Raw genomic sequence first — 23914 nt, forward strand, 5'->3', positions numbered from 1 at the left:
CATAATTTCCCAACAATACGACATTTCCTCACAATCATTAATTAATTATGGCAATCACGTAGAAAATTCATTAATAATTATATATATGGAAACTCAATAAGTATAAATACTATATAAAAAAAAAGACCTGCTCACAGATACTTGCAAAGTCGTAGCCATTCGAACGAAGGAAGCCGGAGTGTCCGATAGTAATCGCATCTAAACATAATATTGGGACCCATTAGTAAAACTCAATTAAAACGATTAAAGTTGGAGAAATAGACCGTGGATTCGTAATCAGCACGTCGAAATACGCTAAGAAAGGTCCCAAGCATATTGTTGTAAACAGTCAACGGTCAAACTCAAAAATCAACTAAGACGCTCCGATGGTCAACTACGTTAAAGCTTTGGAATTTTACTAAATGGATGTCAAAAACGGACTCAGGGCGTCGAAATTAGCCTAGGAGGGTTTTTGAGAAAATTTTGAAAAAGTCAACAAAGTCAAGTAACGATCGACAGTTAACTTTAACGGAATATTCCATTCTCAGACAGAATATTCTGATAAAGTTAACTGAAAGGTTCACGGAATATTCTCTTGGAATATTCCTTCCAATTCTTAAATGGATCCGGGTAGGGTTAACGGGTCATGGGTTCTCAATTGCCGCTACAACCGCCGGCCAGAAACTGAGGATTTGGCCAGGAAACTTCCATGGCTCCGATTAGCTTCAAAACTCAACCAAAATCAACGTATAATATATGGTTTTAAAGCTGGAAGTACAAGGGAAAAAAAATATATCTACATGAGGTCCTGCCGTGACCGGAATTGACCGGAAAATGGCTCGAAAGGGGAAATGAACTGACCATCCGAGTAGGCGGTATTGGCTCTATGCGTGCACGACATGGGACGTGGATGGCGAATAAACTGGCCATCTGCACGGGCCAGATGGGTCGTAAGGACTAGGCGTGCAGACTGCTGCGTCGTAAGGACCTAGATAATAAGCTGTCTTTCTCATCTTGTGTAATCCAACATGCTACAGAACTTTGTATGGATCAAATAATAGCTCTAGGCATCTTCTATTTACCAATACAGAACTTGCCAAAAATGTTGGACAGAACCTCCTCGGAAATGTCTTCTCCGCTTATTTGCCCTAGGGCCATTGCCGCGTCCCTCAAATCAATTGTCCAGAAGTCGAAAGGCATTTCCTCTTCTATTGAAGATTTCAACCTCACAAACGCCTCCTTGGTCCGAACTAGCTGCTCACATTGTCTCTGACAAGTCGTCAAAATTTAATACAACAATGAGAATCAACCTTGAATCATAAGATCAATCTAAATTAGTCACTGCATTTTTTCCTTCAAATCTGAGTAAATGGAAAGATAGAACGTTGCAATTATGGTAATTAAAAACAGAACAGACGCGCAGATATACACGTAGCTGACCTGGTTTACAGTCCATCTGCGGTTCCCCACAGAAATTTTGTCAAGACCAACAATCTCTAATATTGCCGTCTCTAAACCCTGGATTCCTTGACCAGTGACAGCAGATGTCAAAACATGCTTACTGAACGAAGAGATATCCTTTCCAATCCCCTCCATGCAATCAGATGGAACACGGTCGATTTTGTTAATTACAAGGATCATGGGGGTAGAGGATCCAGTAGATTTCTGTAGGAGACAACGATTTCTTATATACTTTTGAGTAAAAAAACAGATTGATTGATAAACAGAGAAATGTACGTTTTATATGATTCAGCGCATGAGAGAAAACCTTATTAGATTGTATTCTATTTAGAAGTTCAGTGTCTTCTATAGTCCAGCCATCAACAGCACTTACTGCCATTATAATAACATCAGCACCCATAGCAACTGCTTCAGATCTCTCCACACCTGTGATAAGATAGTCGAGAAATGGATAAGCATTTCCAGCAGGAGTGCCATGATACGGCCACCATACATCACGCAATATGCACAACATTCCTCGCCAATAAATTAAACATAGGAGAGAATTATTTAACTAATGCTCAATGGACCATTGAAACTAAACGAAATCTTATGCTATTGAAAAGGAAACTTAGGCACTTGGTGAGGTTGGCTTGTAATTCTGGTTTGAAATCAGCGGATCTTTAAACATCAAGAGTGCAAAGACGGATAGCCTTACCAATTTTCTCCACAATGTCATTGGTTTCCCTAATGCCCGCTGTATCAAGAAGGGTTACAGGAATGCCATGAACTGTGATACTGGCTTCAACCACATCTCGAGTGGTCCCAGCAATTTCTGTAACTATTGCTCTCTCAGACTGCACGCTAAAATTAAAATGTGCTGCTCAATAACATCTCATACTTCCATTAATGGCTAAACAGAACAGAAGGAACGACACCAAAAGTGGAAGGACCACATTTATGAAAACAATGGTTTTTTTTTTTAAATGTCTATTGTTCCTCTTACAAATACAATTGTTTCTACTAAACTACTACGAATGAAGCCCACTTTATAAGTACACATGATTAGATTGGAATGGATAACTCCTTATTTTAAAGGTATATTCAAGGTGGAAATGAATGGTTTCTCATTTGGAGGTATTAGAAGAGGATTAACTATGAAGGAATTCCTACCGTTTTACGGAGGATTGAGTGAATAAATTTTCTTCATGAGCAATTCATCTTCTATCCTCTAGGTGGTCATAATTTTATAATTTCTCCCTTCAACCTACCTTTAATTTAGTAGGTTATCCATTCCAATCCAATCATGTGTACCAAATGAGCCCTTAAATGTAGTACTCATCTCAAAACTCACTGAAAGAAGTACAAAAAGAACGTAATAGTAATTAGCTTCCAGTCAGATTTATTCAATAAGAGACAATTTCATGGTTATGAAAGCTATTTTCATATAACCCCCCAACTTTGCTTATAGAAACAAAAGGTTTTCATGGTTATGAGATTCATTTTCATATAGGCATATGCCTATACAACTTATTTAAAATACCTTCCTTTATGAGTAAATGCAATTTTTCTGGGGATTATTACAGAAGATACAGTTCTACAAAGAGCTTCATATGTAATATTATACTAGTTGGTATGTCAAAGGCCATCTCAATCAAGACAGAGGGAAAATTCACTCCAAAATCACTTAAGCACAGTGGTTTTGCAAAAAACAACCGTTGACAAGCAAAAGGGGAAAAAATGTTATGAGGCGATCATTACTATTTTAGTGTAGGCCACGCCAGCAATTCATTAAGAAAACAAGCAATCATGCCCGAAAAAACTAAAATAGTCACCACATACTTTGCTCCAAGCATTGAGGAGACTTGACTTCCCAACATTTGGACGGCCCAGAATTGCTATCTGCAAGATTTAATATGAGCTCGAAAAATCAGACCGCAGGGAATGAGAACACAAAAGACAAATGTATATAATCTTTTGAAGATACAAAGGATATCACGGAAGCAAACCCATATCACAATAATAAACAGAAAAAGCAGTCCCATTTAGTGCAGTTGATTTCAAGTTTAAACGAGGAAAATAAACCTATATCTAACAGTGTAACCGCCCCCAAGTTTTGATCATTACTAGCCAAAATTTAGCCCCAAATTTCATAAATGTCACTTTTTATAAAAACTTTCAGGTATAGCAGAAACCAACTTAAATAGACCTAAATACCCTCAAAATTAAAACCAAATAAACCTCAGGGGTAAAACCCAACTAGATTGTACAATGAAGAATGTGATCGGTTCATCGTATCCATTCTTCTCCTTAGGCATAGGAATTGGGAAGATTCTTGTGCAGCATTTTTGCACACCCTGTTGTTTCATTTTGATTTGTTTGTGAGGTTATTCTGGTATAATTCAGAACTTGTTAAGAGGTGTTATAGATAAATTAGATTAATTAGACAGGGTTCGCGGATCTTTTTTTTCATTTTTCTTTTATCAAAAGTGGCAGAATTTCATTCGAAAGCCAAAGGCTAATTCAGTAAATTAGAGAGGAGACTCTCCTAAAAAACCACATCACCAATGACATCAGGAGACAGACGCCAATGTTGAGGACAGCTACTCTTGCCAGGCAATGAGCAACTTTGTTTGCTTGGAGGCGAACATGGGAAGAAGAAGCTCCAATGATCGAAAGCATGAGGGCCTTCGCATCTTCCACTATCGGTCCATTGGAGAGAGGTCAGGAGGAGTCTTGAACCGCCACGGTGATCTAGAGAGAATCTCTATCAATAATGATATTTTGATTGCCCCTCTCAACTGCCAAAATCAAACGTTGCCTGACAGCCAAAGCTTCCGCATGCACAGGGAGAAAACACAATTGAACAATTTACTAAGATCCCCAATGAAAGCACCTTCAGAATTTCTGATTATAACTCCAACACCACCCTAATAGATAGACTTATTTCAAGCTCCATTGACATTGATGTTTAGACAACAACTTTGGGGGGGGGGCCAATTTGGGAGAGGAGCATGGGGTGAGGACTCGCTGTGGGGAAAAGCCACCTTCAAGAACTCTTGCCACCAGCCAATTGCCTTAGAAGCGACCACATTCAGGGCTACACACTTGCCCTCCCACAAATTCTTGTTTCTTGCATTCCATATTGCTCAGAGCATTCTCATAAAACAATCAAAGTCATACTTCTTTAGGACACAGCTAACTTCAAGAGCCTGGTTTTGTATTCAGAAAGCAAAATCCCTGATAGGAGGAATTCCCAGATTGGGAGATAACTAGATGCACTTGGAAAAAGGGCACTCCATAACGAGAAGCCAACTGCATTCACCATTAGCTCCACACAGCACACACCTGTTGTCAAAGGGATACGCTTCTTTGCTAGAGACCATTATAGGAATTATATCAAGACATATCCTCCAAGCAGACACCTTAAGTTTTGGAGGGACACAAGCATTCCAAATTTTGTTCCATAAAAAATATGAATGATCCTCTTGAGAAAACTGTTTTTGTTCTAAATATCTGTCCTTTGGTCTACAACAATCAGATTAGAATTTTGATTCCAATGAGTTAGAAACCTCAACCAATATTATGTCTGAACAGACAATTGTACAAAGAATATTCTGCCGCGACAGACATGTATCAACGATAGTGATTGAATTTCAGACATGGGTGGCAAATTTGCAAGTCTGTACTCGGCTAGTTAACTGCAACTTCAACAACACCTGCACTGCTCCACAATGTTCACCACTCCCTTCGTGGAACAACGATGCAGAGAAGAACCATTCAAGTGCTTTGGCTTTTCTGAGTAATTGGGTTATGGCATTTGAGACTAGTCACCTAAGTTTTTGGCCATATTTGAAAGTTCTATAAAATGTGACATTTATGAAATCTGGGGTTAAATTTTGGCTATTAACAATAAAAACTCAGTATACAGTCTGTGTAAATTGAAGAGAAAACATCAACATCAGGGTTCAGTTAGATTAGCATAAGATATACATAAAGTAGCACGACCCGAGTTATCTTAAGCTATACACTAGATTATCATAAAATATCCATCAACAAGGAAGAAATGTAAGAAATCCAATTTTCATTTGTACCTGTAATCCAGATTGCAGAAGTTGGTCATAATTGGCTGTCTCCAGAGCACTCTCAACATCTTGCGACATGGAATTTATTCTATTCACAATTTCATTTGTATCAAGTGGTGGCATCTCATCATCGAAATCCAAACGAGCTTCAATTTCCGTAAGCAGCTCGATGCACTGAGCTCTTATAGATTTAACCATGGAAGCAAAGCCCCCCTGCCAATGTTAAATTGTTTTTTCCAGGTTGATTATCATTTCCCCCAACTAGGGCTTACATAATTACGGAATTTGTTTATGAAGCACATATATTACGCAGGCATACAAAGACACATGCCTGAATAGCAGCCAGTGCCGCATCCGCTGCAGCCACAGACTTGGCTGAAATGAGTTTGTCAACATTTTCAGCTTGCGTAAGGTCCAACCGGCCATTGAGAAAGGCGCGAAGAGTAAACTCGCCTGAATTGAGAAAACAAACACACACACAGAGACACATTTAGTGTTAGGAAAATGTGGTGCCTACCCTTTACTCCTTGCATAAGTTCAATTCGAAAAGCTCAAACATTTGAAACCGAAAATTCAAAAGGTTGGAACAGTTTTGAGCTAAGAATGTGGACCTGGTTCGGCGAGCCTTGCTCCAGCTTCAACACAAGCTCTGAGAACACGATTGAGGCACACTTGGGTTCCATGGCATTGGAGCTCCACCACATCTTCCCGCGTGTAAGACCTTGGCGCCAACATGGGTACAACCAAAACCTAAGCCCAAGCAAAACGACGCCGTACTCGTGTTATCATCATTCACATACTTCAAATTTCTATTGCATTTCACTGAATGCGGAAACTTCAAATTAGTAGAGTACCTCGTCGACGACATTGCCGTTGGGGTCCGAAACGACGCCGTACTCCACCACATGGCTGGTGGGTCGCCACGTGCTCTTCCTCTTCGTCTTCTTCTTGCTCGGACTGAAGACGCGGCCGACAATGGCCACGGCGGACGGCCCCGACAACCGTATGATCCCAACCGCAGCGGGTGGACCTCCAAGTGACGTCACGATTGCCGCAATTGTGCTCGTGCTCTCCTGATGCTGGGACCCACTCAGTGCTCGCTCGTCTCGGCTGAGAAGTAGCGTCTGGGTCTGCGACTGGGTCTTGTCCGGGGAAGAGTTGGTGAAAGTGGAGGAGTGGCAAGGGGGTAAATAGAGCGGGGAGCGAGGGTGGAGTTTGAGACTATTGGGAGTGAGGTGGGAGAGAAGGGGAAGTGAAGTGGAAGCTACGGCCAACAGTGGCGGTAAGTAGCGGAAGCGGAAAGCTGAGAGCAGAGCCATTGATGTGTTTGTTTTGGGTCACCCGGCGCTGACGGTGGGTCTTTGTCTTATCAATCTGATCTTTCTATGGAGGGTAGGGATGACAACGGTTAAGGCGGATGGTCATGATCATTCTCTGCGTAATTGTTTGCTCTTCAGTAATTGTCTAAACGATTATATCTATATTTATAATCGTTTATAAACTTATTTATTTGTAACCGTTTGTCTGTTTACTCGTTTTTAAACCCGTTTACTTGCTTACTTGATTCGAGCGAGCTCTACAATTGGATTAAGTTGGCCTACTAAAAAGAGTCCAGATGAGCCCATGGGTTTTCTTAATTTTATACTTTAACACAATTAGCATATGTGATTTACGTAGCTTATACCCAATGACGGTGGAACAAAAGGGTTTCTTTAATTTAATGCATCGTATGATCAGAAATCATTTTAAATTTTTTACTTAAAATTAAATATAAACAATACCTAACGAAAGCTGATTGTACGATATACGATGAACGAATGGTATGTGAGGATCCGGAGAGGATTCTCATCTGAACTAAAATTAAACATAAACAATATCTAACAAAAGTTGATTGTACGATATACGATGAACGAATGGTATGTGAGGATCCGGAGAGGATCCTCATCTGAACCAAAATTAAACATAAACAGTACCTAACGAAAGCTGATTGTACGATATACGATGAACGAATGGTATGTGAGGATCCGGAGCTCATTTGAACAAAAGGACCAACTAGAGGGCAACCCATATAGAGAGTCAAGTTCCAATAGGACTATCTTAGGAGAACGAGGTTTGAAATTCCCCTTTCTGCGTCAATATCTAATCGACATTACAAAAGTCGGTAATAGTTTGTTACAAAGAGACCTGCATCAGGGTAATTTAAAAAAAAGGAAGGCCACCCTACAAAGGCAAATGAGGATGTAAAAATAGCTCTGTCGGTCCTGAAGGATGGTAAGGCTCTAGCTAGCTTAATGGTTAAATCCCAAGATTAGAGGCACCGAAGGTGATAGTGATTCGAACTCACTCCCAAATGGCAAGGAACCATCTCAATGTGTTGCATACATTGCACGCTTGCCCTTTTGTTCTCTCTTCATTGTTTGAATGCCACCATCGGATAGCATTAAAGGAACGGTCTCAATGTCCTGCTGCAGCACCCTGACGCTGTTCATGCAAGAAGAAATAAGCCTGCAACAATTTTCAAATCTTCATTACGATCAAGTGCACTATATGTTAAGTGTTGCGACAATAACCACATGTTGCACCTTGAAGAGTATGGGTCCAAGTGTCCAAGTGTGATTCATTTACATTAATAGCTGACAGTTATTCGAGTGACTATTTTCCCAAGCATTTCTCATCTTACCTAAGTTAACTCGAGACATAAGAAAATCCTATGAATTGGTGGCATTTGCTTGCTGAACTAAGACAGATATCTTAGCCGAGAAATTTTTGAAAAAACATTCAACAATCGATTATGACATGTCTAAGAAAAGATAGATTCATTGTGACTTGTCTAAGAAAAGATAAATCGATTATGACTTGCATTTTTACTAAGAATTGATTTCAAAAATATTTTATCTAAAAGCGTTTTCAGTTGTTTAAAAGCATGCACTTGTCAAATGAGCTCAAATGCACGCGATGATCCTTGTTACCTGTCAAAGCTATTTATAGTGCTAATAAAAGTAATTTTTTTTAACATATAGTATTATTACATATAAATATTTAAAGACAGGCGTACATGTCTACCTTATCCTTTTTCAATTGATTTTATTAAAAAATAAAATTTGGATTTTTTTAGTCACAAAAGCAAAACAAATTGGAACCGTTAACTATTAATTAATGAATGATTATAGAATTTGAATCAAAATTGCTTTTCCTTAATGATATAAGAAAATACAAATTGATACCAAATCAGTATAGCTATCTTTCTCTTTTGACATAGCAACAAAATTTCAATCCCTATAAAAGAAGAAGTGATACAAAATTTCTTTCTTCCTTAGCATTTCACACTACGCTCTTCGATCCTCATAAGGGTAAACTTTTTTCTTTATAACTATAAAAATTTAAAGTACACAATGAGATATTTAGAGTGCTAATAACAAAACCTAAAAATCGATTTTTTTTTCAATTTTTGTAAATAATAATTTATATATTCAAGTGAAAATTTAAAGTTAGAGCTTTTGAAGCTTTTTTCTTGTTTGGTTGTTTAAGATTGAAGCTTTTGATTATTTAGTGAAGGTTATGTTTGTAGTTCCTTTTACTTGATATTTAATAACATTTGTAAACTTACAATAAGTGATCCTAAAGTTGTTTTTATTTAAGTTATTACTTTCTAGGATCAATACATTGTCCTACATTTTTGGAAAAAACCATCTTAATTAAGGAGGGGCCATTTTATAAATTTTGCACATGACTTCCGAAACTTAGAAATGGCTATGCGTATGTTAGAGTGCGTAGTGGAATTGGCACCTTATATGGGAGAAATTTTTTCATTGTGACGGACGGAAGATACATTACGTGTTTTTATACAAGTGGTGGGAAATTTTACTTTTTAAGTTATTAACTTTTTGCGTAAATTACATTTTCATACATCAGGTTTGAGGCCTATTTCAATTCCTTACAACATCTTCAAAATATTTCACTTTCATACCTTAAGTACTATTTTATTTCAAAATAATACCTCCGTTACATTTTCCATCCATTGATCCATTAAGTGCTAACGTAGCTGCCACATATATGCCACGTGGCAAAAAAATAAAAAATAAATTTAAAGATTTTTCTCAACACAAAAAAAAAAAAAAAAAAAAAAAATATTGAGACCATCCCATCTCCCCGCAACCACCCCCACATCCCTAAACCTACAACAACAAGAAGAAGTAGGAGGAGGAGAAGGAAAAAAAAAAAATGCCCAAACCGAGTTCGTCCCTCCACACCCAAAAACCCGCAACCTAGAAGAAGAAGAAGAAGAGTGCAACTGCAGCTCCCATTCTCCCACCTTAACCACCAACTAGTCCTTGTCATTTGAGCCAAAACCTAGGTCCTCTTTCGTCCACCCAAGAAACCCCCACCTTTCATCTCTATCTGAACACCACCCAAAACCACCAAAGACAAAGAAGGGGGAGTGAGATAGAGAGAAGAGAGTGAGAAATAGATTTCAATTTCAACTCTAACAGAGCGAAGGCGGCTGGTTCGCGGTTGCAGGTGCCCGGGGGGGGGATGCAGCTAGGTCGCGCGCCGGCGCCTTCTTCTTCTTCTTCTTCTTAAAAAAGAATTGCCATGTGGCACACATTTGGCAGCCACGTGGTATATATGTGGCAACCATGTCAGCACTTAATGGATCAATGGATGGAAAATGTAACAGATGTATTATTTTGAAATAAAATAGTACTTAAGGTATGAAAGTGAAATGTTTTGAAGATGTTGTAAGGAATTGAAATAGGCCCCAAACCTGAGGTATGAAAATGTAATTTACCCTAACTTTTTAATACACATATCTCATCATTTGTATAATAACACGTAATGTATCATCCCTTGTTCCAGTCCTGTTGAAAAATCTCTCCTTATACGCAAGGTTTATTTGTGCCTATATTATTAGAATCGTATTTTGTAAAGAAAGAGAGAAAAAAGATTAGTATCCTGTGCTGCCAGGACCCTATCACTTTATATCCCAGGCCCCTTTCACTTTATATCCCAAAGACTTTTGTCATAACCTGAGTATGCATACCCTTAATGCATGTAGCTTCCTTTGCATCTATGTTCATCACATACCAACGAAGTAAAACCAAATCCTCTTGTTTCCTTCTGCCTAAACATCTCTAAAAAGTAGTTGCTTTCCCTTCCTGCCAACCTGCATGTGCCATCATTCTGCATATCAAATGGTGTATGATACTGACAATGTAGCATATCACTTGTTTAATTTCAATGCTATATATGCAAGACATTTATAGCTCATGTGATCAAGACCACCTACCCCTATATTAGAGATCTTACGTTAAAACCTCGTCTCTCCGAGTAACCTAATTATATCTTAAATAAGGCTTGGTTAATGGAGTCAATGGCACAGTTAGGAACTTGAGAGGGATGTGAGAAATTTCCATGTGAGCATAGAGATCCTAAGGATCCAGATTCTTATAAAACCCAAATCTTATCCCTTATGTAAAATGACCAACTTTTTTTTTTTTAGTTGTGCATACTTTATTAGAATTATCACTACTTTTTGGTGCTGGGTTTCTGATGAGGATCCCACTCTCCGCTTAATTACCAGCTTACTCTTATCCCACCACTTAAAACTGGACCTATTCTTCCTCTCTCATTCCTCTCTCTCTCTCTCTCTCTCTCTCTCTCCCCAATCATATATAATAAGACCACACTAGTACTCTCTCTCTTATTCCATATCTTCTTGTTTTCTCTCATCAGAAAACTTATTCCTGCGATTTGGTTAATTGAGATGAGAGAACTGGTAACTAGTTAGCCAGCTTTCTACAGACATGAGAAGAAGACTTTATCCTTGCCCTGCAAGCAGATTTTGGACCAAAAAAGGCTCTGCAGGTATGCCAATTAATTTGTTTAGTTTAATAAATTTGCAATCATTTTATAGACTTCAAATTTAGTGTGAATTTGATATGTAGGGTGCGATCAACCCACTTCAACTAGATTATGTACAATACACAGAGGGACTTTAGGATTCAGTAAAAGGATGAAGCAATTAAGCACAGAATAATCAGAAATTAGATTTTTTTTTTCTTTTTTTTTCAAGCTTTTCAAGACATTCTTTTTGGCTTGTTTTATTAACACTGTGAATACACGCAAATACTTAATCCACTCCACATTTACTTTTCTATTAAAATTATTTTAAGACACCCACATACTTTCTCATAATACTTTCACACTCCACGCTCTCAACATACAGCCCAAATTTTCTACATATGCTCCATACTTTTCACATCTTACGTGCAAATACAAATTATATATAGACTTTTTAGAGAAAATAGTCTCTGAGATTTGCATAACTCCTCACTTTGGTCCCTAAGACTTGAAATTAACAGAAGTGATCCCTAAGATCAACAATCATTTTAGTCATTCCATGAAAAATCTCCATTAAATAAGAATAAATGAAAAAAATATCCTCCATTTTTTGTCAAATTATTTTGGTATATTGTTTGTTAAATTGAGGGTATTTTTATCATTTTGATCCTTATTTAACATGTTTTTTTTTGTAAAAGAACGAAAATGATAGATAGTGGACAAACTCAGGGACCACTTCTATTGATCTCAAATCTTAGGGACTAAAATGAAGAGTTATGCAAATTTCAGAGATCATTTTGACAAAAAAGCGATATATATATATATATATATATATATTTATGTCCACATTAATTTGGGCCTATTCCTTTTTTTTATGTCCACATTCTTAGACTATCTTTACAAAAGTCACTAAAATTAGAGATCGTTTATCCCTTTAATCATTATTGTGAATATTTCATGATTTATCGAAAACACTGTGTTCATCTATTTTGCAAAACTATATTATGATATTTATATTGCTCTATTTCATATAGGGTGCGCCTTCCTCTAGCTTGGTTAGAAAAGCTCCTTAAAAGGTTAGTTTTTTAGACTTCTTCCTGTAAAACTAAAACAAGAGAGAGAATTTTCCAATTAGAAGCCCACCTAAACAACTACACCATGATCCAATGGTCCACACGGTACATTTTGGGTTCGACTTCTTGATAGGTAAGTAGAAACCCAAACATATAGATCCAAAAGCATACAAATCTATATCTAGAACGAAAACCAGGCGTAGAGGCACCAGATAGTAAGAGAACAAAATGCATTTATCAACTGGAAAGAATTAAAACTCTTCAAATCGTAACAGGAATACAAGGCAAGTAATTTGTAATCCAAAACTACAGAGAGCAAGATGGCCGAGTTTACAATCTGAGAGAGAGAGAGAGAGAGAGAGAGAGAGAGAGAGAGAGAGAATTTAGATTACCTTCTATAAACTTTTTTCCTGTAATTTTAACACCTTTTTACCATTTGCACCTGTTTTTACGTATCTTTTTAACTTTTTACTTGCATTGGACCCAGGCACTTCATCTTTCACCACTTTCACATTCACTTCCCCACCATACGCTTTTCAACTGAATAACCTGTTAAGCCTCTCTCTCCATTTCAATACTTTCTTTGTGCACCCGTTTCTCTCTCAAACAATAAACACTCCATTTACACTTAAGGTTCTTCAACCAATTTCGGGGAACAGGATGAAACGGCCTCAGCCACTGTGAGGAAGATTCTGTCTTCGCCGATCAAAGTTGAAACGTGGGATGCGTGAATCTTATCAATCACTAGCGGTCCGGGGTTTGCGAGAACAAGCTGCACATTAAGGTTGGAGGTAAGACAAGTTCATGTCACATATAATGTCAGTTCATGTCACATACAATGTCAGTTGTGTGTAATTTACCTGAATGTCTCTCTTTTGGAGACTCCTGTGCAACTCTTCCAAGGCATGAATTCCACTGGTGTCGATGTCAGTCACAGCTGCAACAAACACAAGACACCATGAGAAATGAATTTAGATAACCGAGAGTAATGAATCAGCCTATCGGCATTTGGTTTAAAAGATCAGAAAACTGCTTACGTGACATTTCAACGATCAAAAACTGAATGCTTGGTAGGTAGGCTTCTTTCAACTGTTCTTCTTCATCCACCAACCATCTCAATATCCTGCAAGGAAGTTGAACTTGAGTACCGCGAAAGACACAAATAGTATGCCTAAGCAGATTGTAAAACATCAATGTCAGCCCATTTCTAGGTTCCTTTCATGATGAGGCCATATAGAGTACTAGAACTAACATATGACTTATATACCCTATGCTGCACATTTCAAGTAACGAAACCTTTAATAAGTCGAAAGAAACAGCTTAGTTTGGCAATGTAAGGCAAGCAGAAGTTTTCTGTTTATAGATTTTTCAGTCCTCAGTCACCCATTTTTTTTATTGCATCTTTAAGAATTACCACGAAAATCTAAGCGAACCAAGCATAAACTAGAGAGCATATGTACCTCTCCTTAATGTAATTGGAGTTGGAGAAGTAAATTGCAGAGTCAACTCTCACAATCATAACCCCTGGAACCTTAGTTGCTTCTGGATATTGTTGGAAGTTTCTGTATACATTTGTCCCAGGAATCTTCCCGAGTATGGCAGTCCGCGGTCTGGTAACTTGTAAGAGGATTTTAGCAAAGGATATTGAGACCTGGACAGAAACAATTGTTAACTTAGATAGCTGATCTCTATATTATAGTTTTCGAATACAAGGCAGTTAACAATAGATTTATTTACCGCGATTAAGAGGCCGATCTCAACAGATACAAAGATAACACCAAAGAAGGCTCCCAAGCAAGCAACAAAGTCAAATTTGTCAATCTTCCATATAAGGATTGCTGCTTGGAAGTCGATTAGGTTGATCACAGCAGATATAATGATGGCAGCAAGAATGGCATTCGGGGTGTACTTAAAAAGAGGTGTGATGAATTGCAAGGTTAGGAAAACAACGATGGACATCACAATATTAGAGACTGCAGTTTGGCATCCGGCAAAGTAATTCACTGCTGAGCGAGAGAAGGAACCTGCAAGTATAAGAGCATTCAATCAGTTCCATGTCCTTAGTCACATGTCCTCTAGATGCAAGGTTCAAGGTTTTTAAGCATGCTCATTGCTTAACCTTAGGAGTATCAACAAACTACGTTCGCTAGATTTGTATTATTTTGACAAATTTCTATGCACTTTATCTACAATCCATCTTCAACGGTTTTACTTGTCAAACTTTTGCGGTGAAAACATGGTCCATGCCTGCTAGAAGCCTAGAACACTCGGCCCTTATCATGCACAAATAAACATTCGTAACTATTAGTGTGTATGTAATTCATAATTTATTTGGTATCCTTCTCACCTGTCGCAACATAGCAGGAAGTCATTGAGCCGACAATATTCATGGTTCCTAGAGCCACCATTTCTTTGTTTCCGTCTATCTGGTAGTCCTTCATGGAAGCAAAAGTTCTTCCAATTGCTATAGCTTCCTGATAATTCACACGAATAAGAAACAGGGTTTAAGATACAAGAAATGATATCAAATTTTTTTCTTGGCAGGAAATGGGCTCGGAGATGCTCACCGTCAATGCTACCATTCCAGCTACAACGCCAATCTTGAAACCCTTTGCAAGATAGTGACCAGTGAAAAATATTTCATCTACAGATGGAGGATTGATTCCTTTTTCAATATGTCTCACCTACATGCATAGAGAAACCGTAAGTACTCTTTCTTGTAACTGAAATCAACGTTCTTCTGAAGTACCATTTATAATACAGGGGTCTTACAATTGCAACCCCATCCTTTTCTGCATGAGTTATGTACACGAAAAAAGTGGACAGGATAACAGATATCAGTGGGGCGATTGCTGGAACCCAGAAGAGATTCTTCTTCTTCTTTCCCTGCTCCCCAGAACATGTGAAAATCAGACAAGAACTAACAGGCAGATTGTATTAGGCGAATTGAAGTAAAGTTTGGGGATTCTTACAATATATTTGGCAAGCAAGAGAAACGATAAGAATGATACTCCGATGACTATTGTCTGCCAGTTCCACTGCAAAATTTTGTAATACAGGGATCAGTAACTTGATGTTGCAGTCAGTGAAAGAAAAATTTTTGATGTTTCCGATTTTAACCCTAAATGGAGCCTACCCCATGATGAGCTGAGCGAAATACTGATTGCATTACAGAGACAATGTCAGACTTCTTGGTGAAATTGTTTATTCCAAGAAAACCTTTAAGCTGTTGGAGAGCAATTGTGATGGCAGCTCCACCCATAAAGCCAACAATGGCAGCATGAGATAGGAAATCAATCAAGAATCCCAGCCTGGTAACAAAAATAGAACAAGTACAGTATTACGACTGAGAGGCCTTTAGAGACAGATAGAATGAGAGTTTAAGGTAAAAAAATGTAAGATGTAATCAAGCTAAAGTACCTCAAAATCCCAAGGGTGGCTTGGGTGATGCCTGCAAAGAAGGTAGCTGTGAAGGCGAGGCGCCGGTAATCATCTGGGTTTTTAACATGGTCAATCTCATCCTGAAGAAGTGTACCCAGCAGGAGCGACACCACAGCCACAGGTCCGATGGCTATATCTCTTGAGCTGCCCATGATCGCATAGATCAATGGTGGAACAAAGCTCGAATCTGTAAAGGTTTTGAAAAGCAAAAGAGAAGTCTCACAACAACATCCAAGGAAAGCAGGTACAATAAAGGAAGGTCTGTTCTTGAGTAGCATAGAAATACTTACACAATCCATACTGGGGAGCCAAGTTTGCAAGTTTTGCATATCCAATGTCCTGATTTTCCAGTTGAGAAAATCATCAGATCTATGGAACCGGAAAATGACATAAATTAGCTAAGTTGCAAAAGATTAAGTTGCCAATTTACCTGAGGAATGCAAAGACTAGCAATAGTCAGTCCGGCAATTAGATCCCCCCGAAACTTCAATAGATTATAGTCTCTCCCCCATTCAAATACGGGGAAAATGGCCTGCACGCCGAGGATGAACTTTCGCGACTTAGGTTGATGCTTGAAGGGCCGTAGAGGATCATCTGAAAAGAATGTTTCTTTCAAAGTGTTTGAGAATTCCTTGAAAAAGTTCTGCTTTGGGGGAACTCCGACTTTGTGAATGTATGGCGCGCCCTGTGAATGATTGTGCGAAGATGACAAGCTTCGGGAGTCCATGTCTTTGGCTTCGAGGTCCTCATTTGAATGAACTGAAGCCATGGATAATCAGTTCACCTGTAATGCAAGAAACAGAAAAAGAAATGATGAACGGGCAGAACAGAGTAGTGACTCTTATATTACGAACAAAGTGATAGCGAAAGGGTGCAAAGGGCTGCAATATACAAGTAGAATCAGTTTCTAGTGGCATGCAGAAGTGTTTTTTTGCCAACTAGTCCAATGGAATATTGTTTTGATGTCAGTTCATGCAAATATCTTAAAGAATCGAAGACTCAAAAGAAGTCACAAGAGATGTAACTTTTCAGGCAAAAGTGATAGTTACAGAAGAGACTGAATCTAACCTAATGATAGAAGGATGCCGGAGAAGGCTCTTCGCAGACAGTTGTTTTTTAATGTAGACAGGGCTTACGAGACTGCTGAAGGAAGCTGAAATGCTCTTCCTTATATAAGCACTTAAAAAGTAATCGTGGGCAGACTTTTCAAGCTGCCCAGAAAAAGAATTAAGGAGTGAATGCGGATCACTTTCACATCAAATACATAATTAGTAATAAGTAAACAAAGTTTAACAAAAAACTCAACCCCAACCCGCCACAAATTGATTATTAAATTGTTGGAGATTGATGTAAGCAAACAGATCATCATCCCTTCCATAATTGTACAGCGTAGAATTATAAAATGTATTAGAAAATGATGTTAGACTTTTTTTTTTCTCTAACAAACGATATTATCTACACTAAGGGGAGGGGGTGGGCTTAGCCTCACAATGAGCTAGCAATAATGTGCTTCAAATTTGCCTTTGGCGAGAATTGAACCTAAGACCTCTCACTTAGAAGTGAAGAGGAATATCACTAGACCATAGTACTCGACCGTAGTACAAATGATGTTTAACTTGAGCACAGATGGGCAGCAACTAGAAAAACCAGAAGCATAAATCCACTTTAATTATTTAATTTAGGCCTTATTTTTCAACCCTAAGTCCCTCACAAACAGCAAATGCAAGTCCTGAAGTAGATCTTCAAGTTTTAACCAGTGACTTCTGTGAAAACAAGAAAAAATGGAATCAAATTCTTTATGGTCCATTTGAAGCAAACCCTAGTTCTCTAACTTACTTTTCAACTACTATTTGAGAATTCTCTGACCACAATGGATTTGATTTGAGTCATTGACTGACCTAAAACAAATGAACAAGACCGAAAGAAGGGATAGAGGGAGGGCAAAAAAGGGTCTACTTCATTGAAACTAGAGGCAAACTTGTCGATCAATGTAAGCGAGATAAGAAGTGTTAGAGACGCCTAAATAGGTAATGCTTTTTGTGCTGTATTCTTCTTCTTCACAGTGTTGATCGATTGGTGCTGATATGAAACGAACAACAGAAGCAGAAGCATCGAAGAGGCTTTTAACTTTTAAAAACTAGTGTCACAAGAGAAAATGTGCTTTTGTTCCAAACAAAAAAAGGGGATTAAAAGTTGTAACCCTACTTTATTTCTAATTCTGCAGAAAAGTTCAAGAATCAATTATGCCACTTTAGAATTCCATAAAATTCCACTTGACCGATTCGATTGAACTGCAATTATCCTTAAACTATTTGGTTTTAATAATAACATCACCCCAATCAAACAATCCCACTCCTTAATCAAAATCTTACGGGAAATACAAGCGGATGGAACTGGTTACAAACTTTTAACAAAAAATGAACCCGAGTGATACTAACATGTCAACAAAAGGGCATTAAACCAGGGTTATAAACGGATCACCGTCAAATTTACATATAACCAGTTCTATTTGTGAGTATTTCCCAATCAGATACATGGTTCCACCTCCATTGGTCTAAGAAAAAGCATGCATAACAAATCGGTGAAGAATAAAAATCACAACCAATGGATGATATGTATGAAAGAAAGACTACCTCACCTCCTACATATGCTTCTCATGCAAGCCACTGAAAGTGGGAGGAAGAATTTACACCAAAACCAAAAGTTCTTCCCTTCTGGAAATAATAAAATCCACTCAAGCGCCAAACTCCTGTTGCAAAAGGGCAAAAAGAACCAAAAGAATAATAAAATAATGCAGAAAAAAAGGGGGAAAAAGGAATAAAAAAAACCAGATTAAATATGCACGAATAGGCAAGACCCAGCAAAAGAGTTTGCACCTTATCTTTCCCACACTCAATGGTCGTCATGTTTCTGGGAAAAAGAAAATATCCAATTTATAAAATAAAAAAAAATAAAAAAGAGGGGCAACCCTTGAAGAAGCAGAGATGAAAAGGGCTAAATTTTTGTCTAGGTTCAATGAATCCCAAAAAACCAATGAGTCCCCCAAATATGAAACTAAAAACCCAATAAAATAGAGACCTGTTTGGTTGCTGAGAAAATTAAGTAACCATCACCCCGTGTCAGTAAAGTACCAAACTTGAACAGGCAGGCTGAAGGTCAGCGAGAATCTTCGACAATTTATAGAAAAATTTAGAAATCACATTCACAAAAATATCGACGCCCAACTCACATTCACTTAATTCTTTGATAGCATTATTATTAAAATTTTAGAAAGATTTTAGAAAAATTTAGTCATTCATCTTTTCGGATTCTTCTTCTTTTTTTTTCTTGTGATGTGATGGTTTTGTTGAATTTTCGATATCACGTAAATTGTCAAAGATTCAATGTTACGGTAGGTCACATATAAATAATGTACGGTTGGCAAAAGAGTTTACAACTTTTCACTTGGTATTACGTTTTAGTAATATTTTTTTCACTTGTAAGTAAGAGCAAGATTTTAAAAAAACGCTAGTTGGACGACATGTTGGAAATAGAAGTTCAAATAATCACAAGTATGTATTAATTTATAAAATATCTTTTAAAGATCATATAAATTTATTTTGAATTTAAAGAGAAATGAAATTATCAAATATGTGGGTATGAAAAGAAAAATGGAATATTGAGACGCATAAAGATGGGCAACATCAGCTTGACAATTTATGTTTTTTTAATGAGAAAAAAATCAATAGCACTCGATGTTATTGACTGACAGCCTTTGTTTTTTTAGAAAAGTCAAGCAACTTATGCTAGCTGTCCAAACTTGAGTGGACAGAAATTAAAAAAAAAAAAAAAAAGTTTAATTAAATAGTTTGAGAGTGATCAGGTGGATGTGGAAGGAAGAGAGATAAACGAATTTTCTCTCATCTTCTTCCTCTTTGCAAGAACACAGACCAGAAGCTCAAGAAGTTCAGAAAAACCAGAACACAACTGATTTGCATTCATCCTTTCTCAAATTCGAAAAAAAAAAATTGAAATTCTCAGACCACCTAGGCCACCCAGTTGCCTGCCTAAGCCACCAAAGGGCCACTCAGACCGCCTCGACGCCCATCTAATCCATGTCCTAATTTTGCTCCCAATTTGTCATTGTAATCTCAAAAATAAAAAATAAAAAAAATTATGTTGAAGGATTTTGAATCTTATACCCGACCGATTTTTGCCATAATTCTATACATCCTCACTCGTGGAAGAAAAATTTAAATATAACTTAAACTTGCACTAAAACATGTGGCTACAATCTAAATCGACAATGACTCGTATTCTAAAAATAATAAAATACACGTTGTCTTGTGTACGCAGTTGATATACTGTTTAAATTGGATGGTTGGTTTTTGTTCACACCGCCGTAACGCCGTTTACATATGGTCTTGTTACAGAAATGCCCCGCTTCCCCAACGACTCCACGTGCAAAAAAGCGGGAGAAAGAAGGAACATGCTTGGCTATCTATGGACGTTGGCTTTTTCTATTCAAATTCAATTCCCTGCATTTGTTTCTCTTGTTAAAGAGAGGGGGTGGGGGCCCACGGAAAATGAACAGGGACGTGTATTGGGTCAGGTTCGAGATGTCGCATATTGAACGTGGATTTTGCCAGTAGTTGACGATGAACAGTCTGGATTTGGGTTAATCATGATTAAACGACTAAACTAGTGCACGAAACAGCCGCTTATGTCTCAAAGGTTGATGGTAACTATAAATGAGATTGTATAAGTTATGTACTTTTTTTCAATATTCTTACAAAAGATGTAATCTTATCACTGTAGTCACACAATATTAGAAAGAAGAATAATTGTATTTAACATTTGAGATTAATTGATTTTGTGTTAGAATAGATCGCTGAAGGTTGTGTAACTCATGTTCGATGTCAAGTAAAAGGGGTTCCCATATATATATATATATATATATATATATATATATATATATATGTGTGTGTGTATGTATGTATGTATGTATATGTATGTATGTATGTATATGTATGTATATATATGTATATATGTATCTTGTTTTGGAATAGCTATCGCTTGAAGAGTTTGCAGTTGCATGTATAATTATATCGATTACAATGAGAGTGTGATACTACATGCTGAAGATTGTGTTATTTATGATCGTTGTCAAGTTAATGGTGTGACTCATAGTCTTTACTTATAAATTTGGTGGCGAAGCAACTTTCGTTGGAAGAGCTTGCATGTATGATTTCTAATGTACTATATCGATCCATATAAGGACGTGATATTACATTTGTTTTGTTTTTATCTAATTACACTACATTAGTACCTATAGCATTTTCAGATGGCAACATCCTTCTTTCCCTTTTTGGTACGATTTCAGTTGTTAATTCTGATTAATTTGAGTTTTCTTATTAGACGACATCTTTATGGACTTTATCGGAGGTTCATTATCTGCCAAAGTGCATTGATATTTGAAGTATTTTGACTGAAGTAATCGTCTAAAATAATTCCGTGGTTAGAGAAAATGAAAGACAAACATAAAGAAATCATCTAAAATAATTTATGAAGAATATAAATTCAATTTTGTGAATTATTAGTAAAAATAGACCAATTGTGTGAGCTATTATTTAATATACCTAGATTGTAATTGTCTTACTTATAACTTATACCACATTTTTTTTTTGTTGTTATTATAGATAAATTGTTTTCATTTTTCCATATTATGGATTTTTTTGCTTGTAATTTAACTTTTTCAGGATTAGTTGTATTCGATTTATTTTTTAAATATGTTTCTTTTGTAGTTTTTATAGGCATTTTACAAGCAACTGGACTAAATCTGAAAATAGCATTTGTTTTCGGACCTGAATCTATTTGCACCTATATTTTTTCATTCCACCACCAACAGAAAAAAAAGACTAATTACATTTCATGCGGTTCAGGCTGGAGTAATTATTAAAATGGACCATGAAATTTCAATTTTCTCTTTTTACATCATAAGATAATGAAATTATAATAATTTATGCATTTAGTTAGATTGATTGTGTGCCATTTCATTGAATTGAAGACACAGTAAGTGTATAACCTTTAAATAGACTAACATATAAACCACATTTACGCTAATTAAATTGACCAAAAAAAAAACATCAATTTAATATTTTCCAAATAGGCGGTTAATATACTATCTCCTTGGTCCATGCCTCATGAAAGTTCAAATGGGAGAGTTCAGAAAATTCAACGTCTACAAAGGGGTCGCATATGAAATATGTGGTACCTATTTAAGTACAAAGTGGTCGCTATAACAATTACTTAGTCAGATATGGATAAGTTAGAATTTCCAGATTATGAATGTATCTCATCAAAAGATAATATAAACAAATTTCTCTTAGAGTTCATTTGAATGTGTTTTTAAAATAACTGAAAGCATTTTTGGTTAAATTATTTTTTGAACCAATCCTTAGTTAAAATGCAAGTAAATTATGGAAACACACTTAAAGTGCTTTATAGAGGAAGCGCATAACTGATGCTTCTTACAGAAAACACTTCAAGTGCTTTTAGAACCGAAAAACATTTTCTATAAAAACCCTTCAATCATTCTAAAAACACATTCAAACGAGGCCGTAATTATCACAGCCGCTTGACATTATCATGAATGCAACTTAATTTTCATTTTTATTAGACAAAAACGCATTTTTTTTTAAACTGTATTTCGAAATCAAACTTTTATCTCTTCGCTTTGTATTTCAAAGTAGTACTTTAAAATTGATAAAGAACCAGATTAGACGTCTCCTTAACTTGTTAGGCCAACTTATTTGTCAATGTTCTTTACTATACGAAGACGCATCAATCTGCCAAATACTCGGTCCAGAGAGGGTTCAATTTCATGAAGCATGACTTTGTGCGAGTAAAGTCCACTACTTACGCATCACTTCACCACTTGTATGCGTATTTCAGCTTGCTCTTACCGATTTGTCCTCTATCAATATTTCTATGATTCTTTCCAATTCGTCCGTTCAGAATGTTTGATTGCGAAGTACTTGTATATATGTACTTCTTCCAAATCGAAGAACAAGATATCAGGTCAGTAATTATATTCCACAAATGAATTATCTATCAATTAGACGTACTTTTCACAAAATTTTAGAAAATATGTATGGATAGTTTTAGACTGGTTAACTTCCACGCAGATTGAGGATATAAACTATGTTAATATGACGATATTAACACTTAATCTAGCTTCAATTATCCTCTCTTCCACTATTGCATGTAAAGAAGAAAAGAACGATATTGAGACTTAATCTAGGTCCGATTTCAATTATTGCTATATGTTTATGCATCGAGTCTCATAGTGGGAAAAGAGCAAAGGCAAGCAACCTGTGGAGTCTTGTTTAGGGTACATAGATTTCAATGTTTGACTCTCACACTGAGAACCTAGGCTAGCTATGTGTGACATTTTACATTTTTTTTTTCTTAGGCTAGCTCTGTCGTCTATTGTTTAGAGTACTTCAAACATCTCAAAATATCTTAATATATAGGGACTCATCGGATACTTAAAAGAAATTTTCTAATATAAGAACTATAGATAGGGACACGAAGAGTGGTCCTCCTATTGATTATGAGTGGGAAAGAAACCCACCAACGTGGCAAAGGAATGCTGCACAGCATTTGGATTTTTCCTGTAGTTTTCCCTTTTTTCTTTTTTTTTTTTTTTTTTTTTTTTTTTTGTGTGGAGAAACGTTGGCCAACAGTAGAGGTAACCTTTTGGTTTGTATTAATGGCAATACTCTAACAAAATGAATAATGTTTTCTAATATTTTAGTCCTTGCATTTATAGAATATCCCATTACAGACAATATTATTTTAGGAGCTAGAATTCTTTTAAAGTCTCTAATTGAGTCTTTAAAGTTGGTGATAGGAGTCCCTAAATGGAGGTGCTCTTAGTCATAGCTCAAGTTTCATTTCGTATCAAGACGGAGACAAATCGTTACGAGGAAATGTGACTAAATTAGGTTAGAAACCATTTTGATCTTTTAATTATTTTGCTCTACAAGTACTAAACTCCATATTGGTTTTGTA

The 23914-nt window shown here is 36.7% G+C and overlaps 2 protein-coding genes across 10 annotated transcripts; both read right to left on the bottom strand.

The window, feature by feature from the left end:
- On the bottom strand, positions 1-6934 carry LOC137718146 (uncharacterized). 2 transcript variants are annotated; one of them, XR_011065846.1, is made up of 10 exons: positions 6359-6934; positions 6116-6254; positions 5836-5957; positions 5514-5717; positions 3262-3321; positions 2138-2276; positions 1748-1866; positions 1420-1644; positions 841-1248; positions 1-198 (listed from the first exon to the last, which is right to left on the bottom strand). XR_011065846.1 is itself a non-coding variant. In XM_068457648.1 (9 exons), exons 1-9 carry the CDS (start codon positions 6821-6823, stop codon positions 1054-1056), a joined length of 1668 nt encoding a protein of 555 aa, XP_068313749.1. In that variant the 5' UTR covers positions 6824-6934; the 3' UTR covers positions 631-1053. The 2 variants fall into 2 exon arrangements, 1 of the variants encoding a protein (XP_068313749.1); XM_068457648.1 differs by lacking the exon at positions 1-198 and having other exon boundaries at positions 631-1248.
- A 5717-nt stretch (positions 6935-12651) lies between these two features.
- On the bottom strand, positions 12652-19101 carry LOC137717954 (sulfate transporter 1.3-like). 8 transcript variants are annotated; one of them, XM_068457474.1, is made up of 16 exons: positions 18938-19101; positions 18493-18608; positions 16928-17070; positions 16290-16643; positions 16150-16198; positions 15839-16046; positions 15555-15729; positions 15391-15456; positions 15191-15304; positions 14986-15102; positions 14766-14892; positions 14156-14442; positions 13879-14069; positions 13456-13541; positions 13279-13355; positions 12652-13190 (listed from the first exon to the last, which is right to left on the bottom strand). In XM_068457474.1, the coding sequence occupies exons 4-16, from the start codon at positions 16626-16628 to the stop codon at positions 13047-13049; spliced, it is 1980 nt and encodes a 659-aa protein (XP_068313575.1). In that variant the 5' UTR covers positions 16629-16643; positions 16928-17070; positions 18493-18608; positions 18938-19101; the 3' UTR covers positions 12652-13046. The 8 variants fall into 8 exon arrangements, with proteins under 8 accessions (XP_068313575.1, XP_068313571.1, XP_068313568.1 ...); XM_068457470.1 differs by lacking the exon at positions 16928-17070 and adding an exon at positions 18736-18769 and having other exon boundaries at positions 18498-18608; XM_068457467.1 differs by having other exon boundaries at positions 18498-18608; positions 18736-19101.
- Between the last annotated feature and the right edge of the window lie 4813 nt (positions 19102-23914).

The sequence above is a fragment of the Pyrus communis genome, chromosome 15 (assembly GCF_963583255.1).
Source record: "Pyrus communis chromosome 15, drPyrComm1.1, whole genome shotgun sequence".
In the NCBI taxonomy this organism is placed as follows: domain Eukaryota; kingdom Viridiplantae; phylum Streptophyta; class Magnoliopsida; order Rosales; family Rosaceae; genus Pyrus; species Pyrus communis.

Coding starts and splice junctions, on each gene's coding strand:
- LOC137718146 (XM_068457648.1), bottom strand. CDS start 6,823: ATGGCTCTGCTCTCAGCTTTCCGCTTCCGCTACTTACCGCCACTGTTG. Junction 5,718..5,835: donor CGGCACTGGCTGCTATTCAG/GCATGTGTCTTT, acceptor TAACATTGGCAG/GGGGGCTTTGCTTCCATGGT. Junction 1,867..2,137: donor TGACATTGTGGAGAAAATTG/GTAAGGCTATCC, acceptor ATCTTATCACAG/GTGTGGAGAGATCTGAAGCA.
- LOC137717954 (XM_068457471.1), bottom strand. CDS start 16,628: ATGGCTTCAGTTCATTCAAATGAGGACCTCGAAGCCAAAGACATGGAC. Junction 16,199..16,289: donor CTAGTCTTTGCATTCCTCAG/GTAAATTGGCAA, acceptor CTGGAAAATCAG/GACATTGGATATGCAAAACT. Junction 13,542..13,878: donor TCCAATTACATTAAGGAGAG/GTACATATGCTC, acceptor ACTTCCTTGCAG/GATATTGAGATGGTTGGTGG.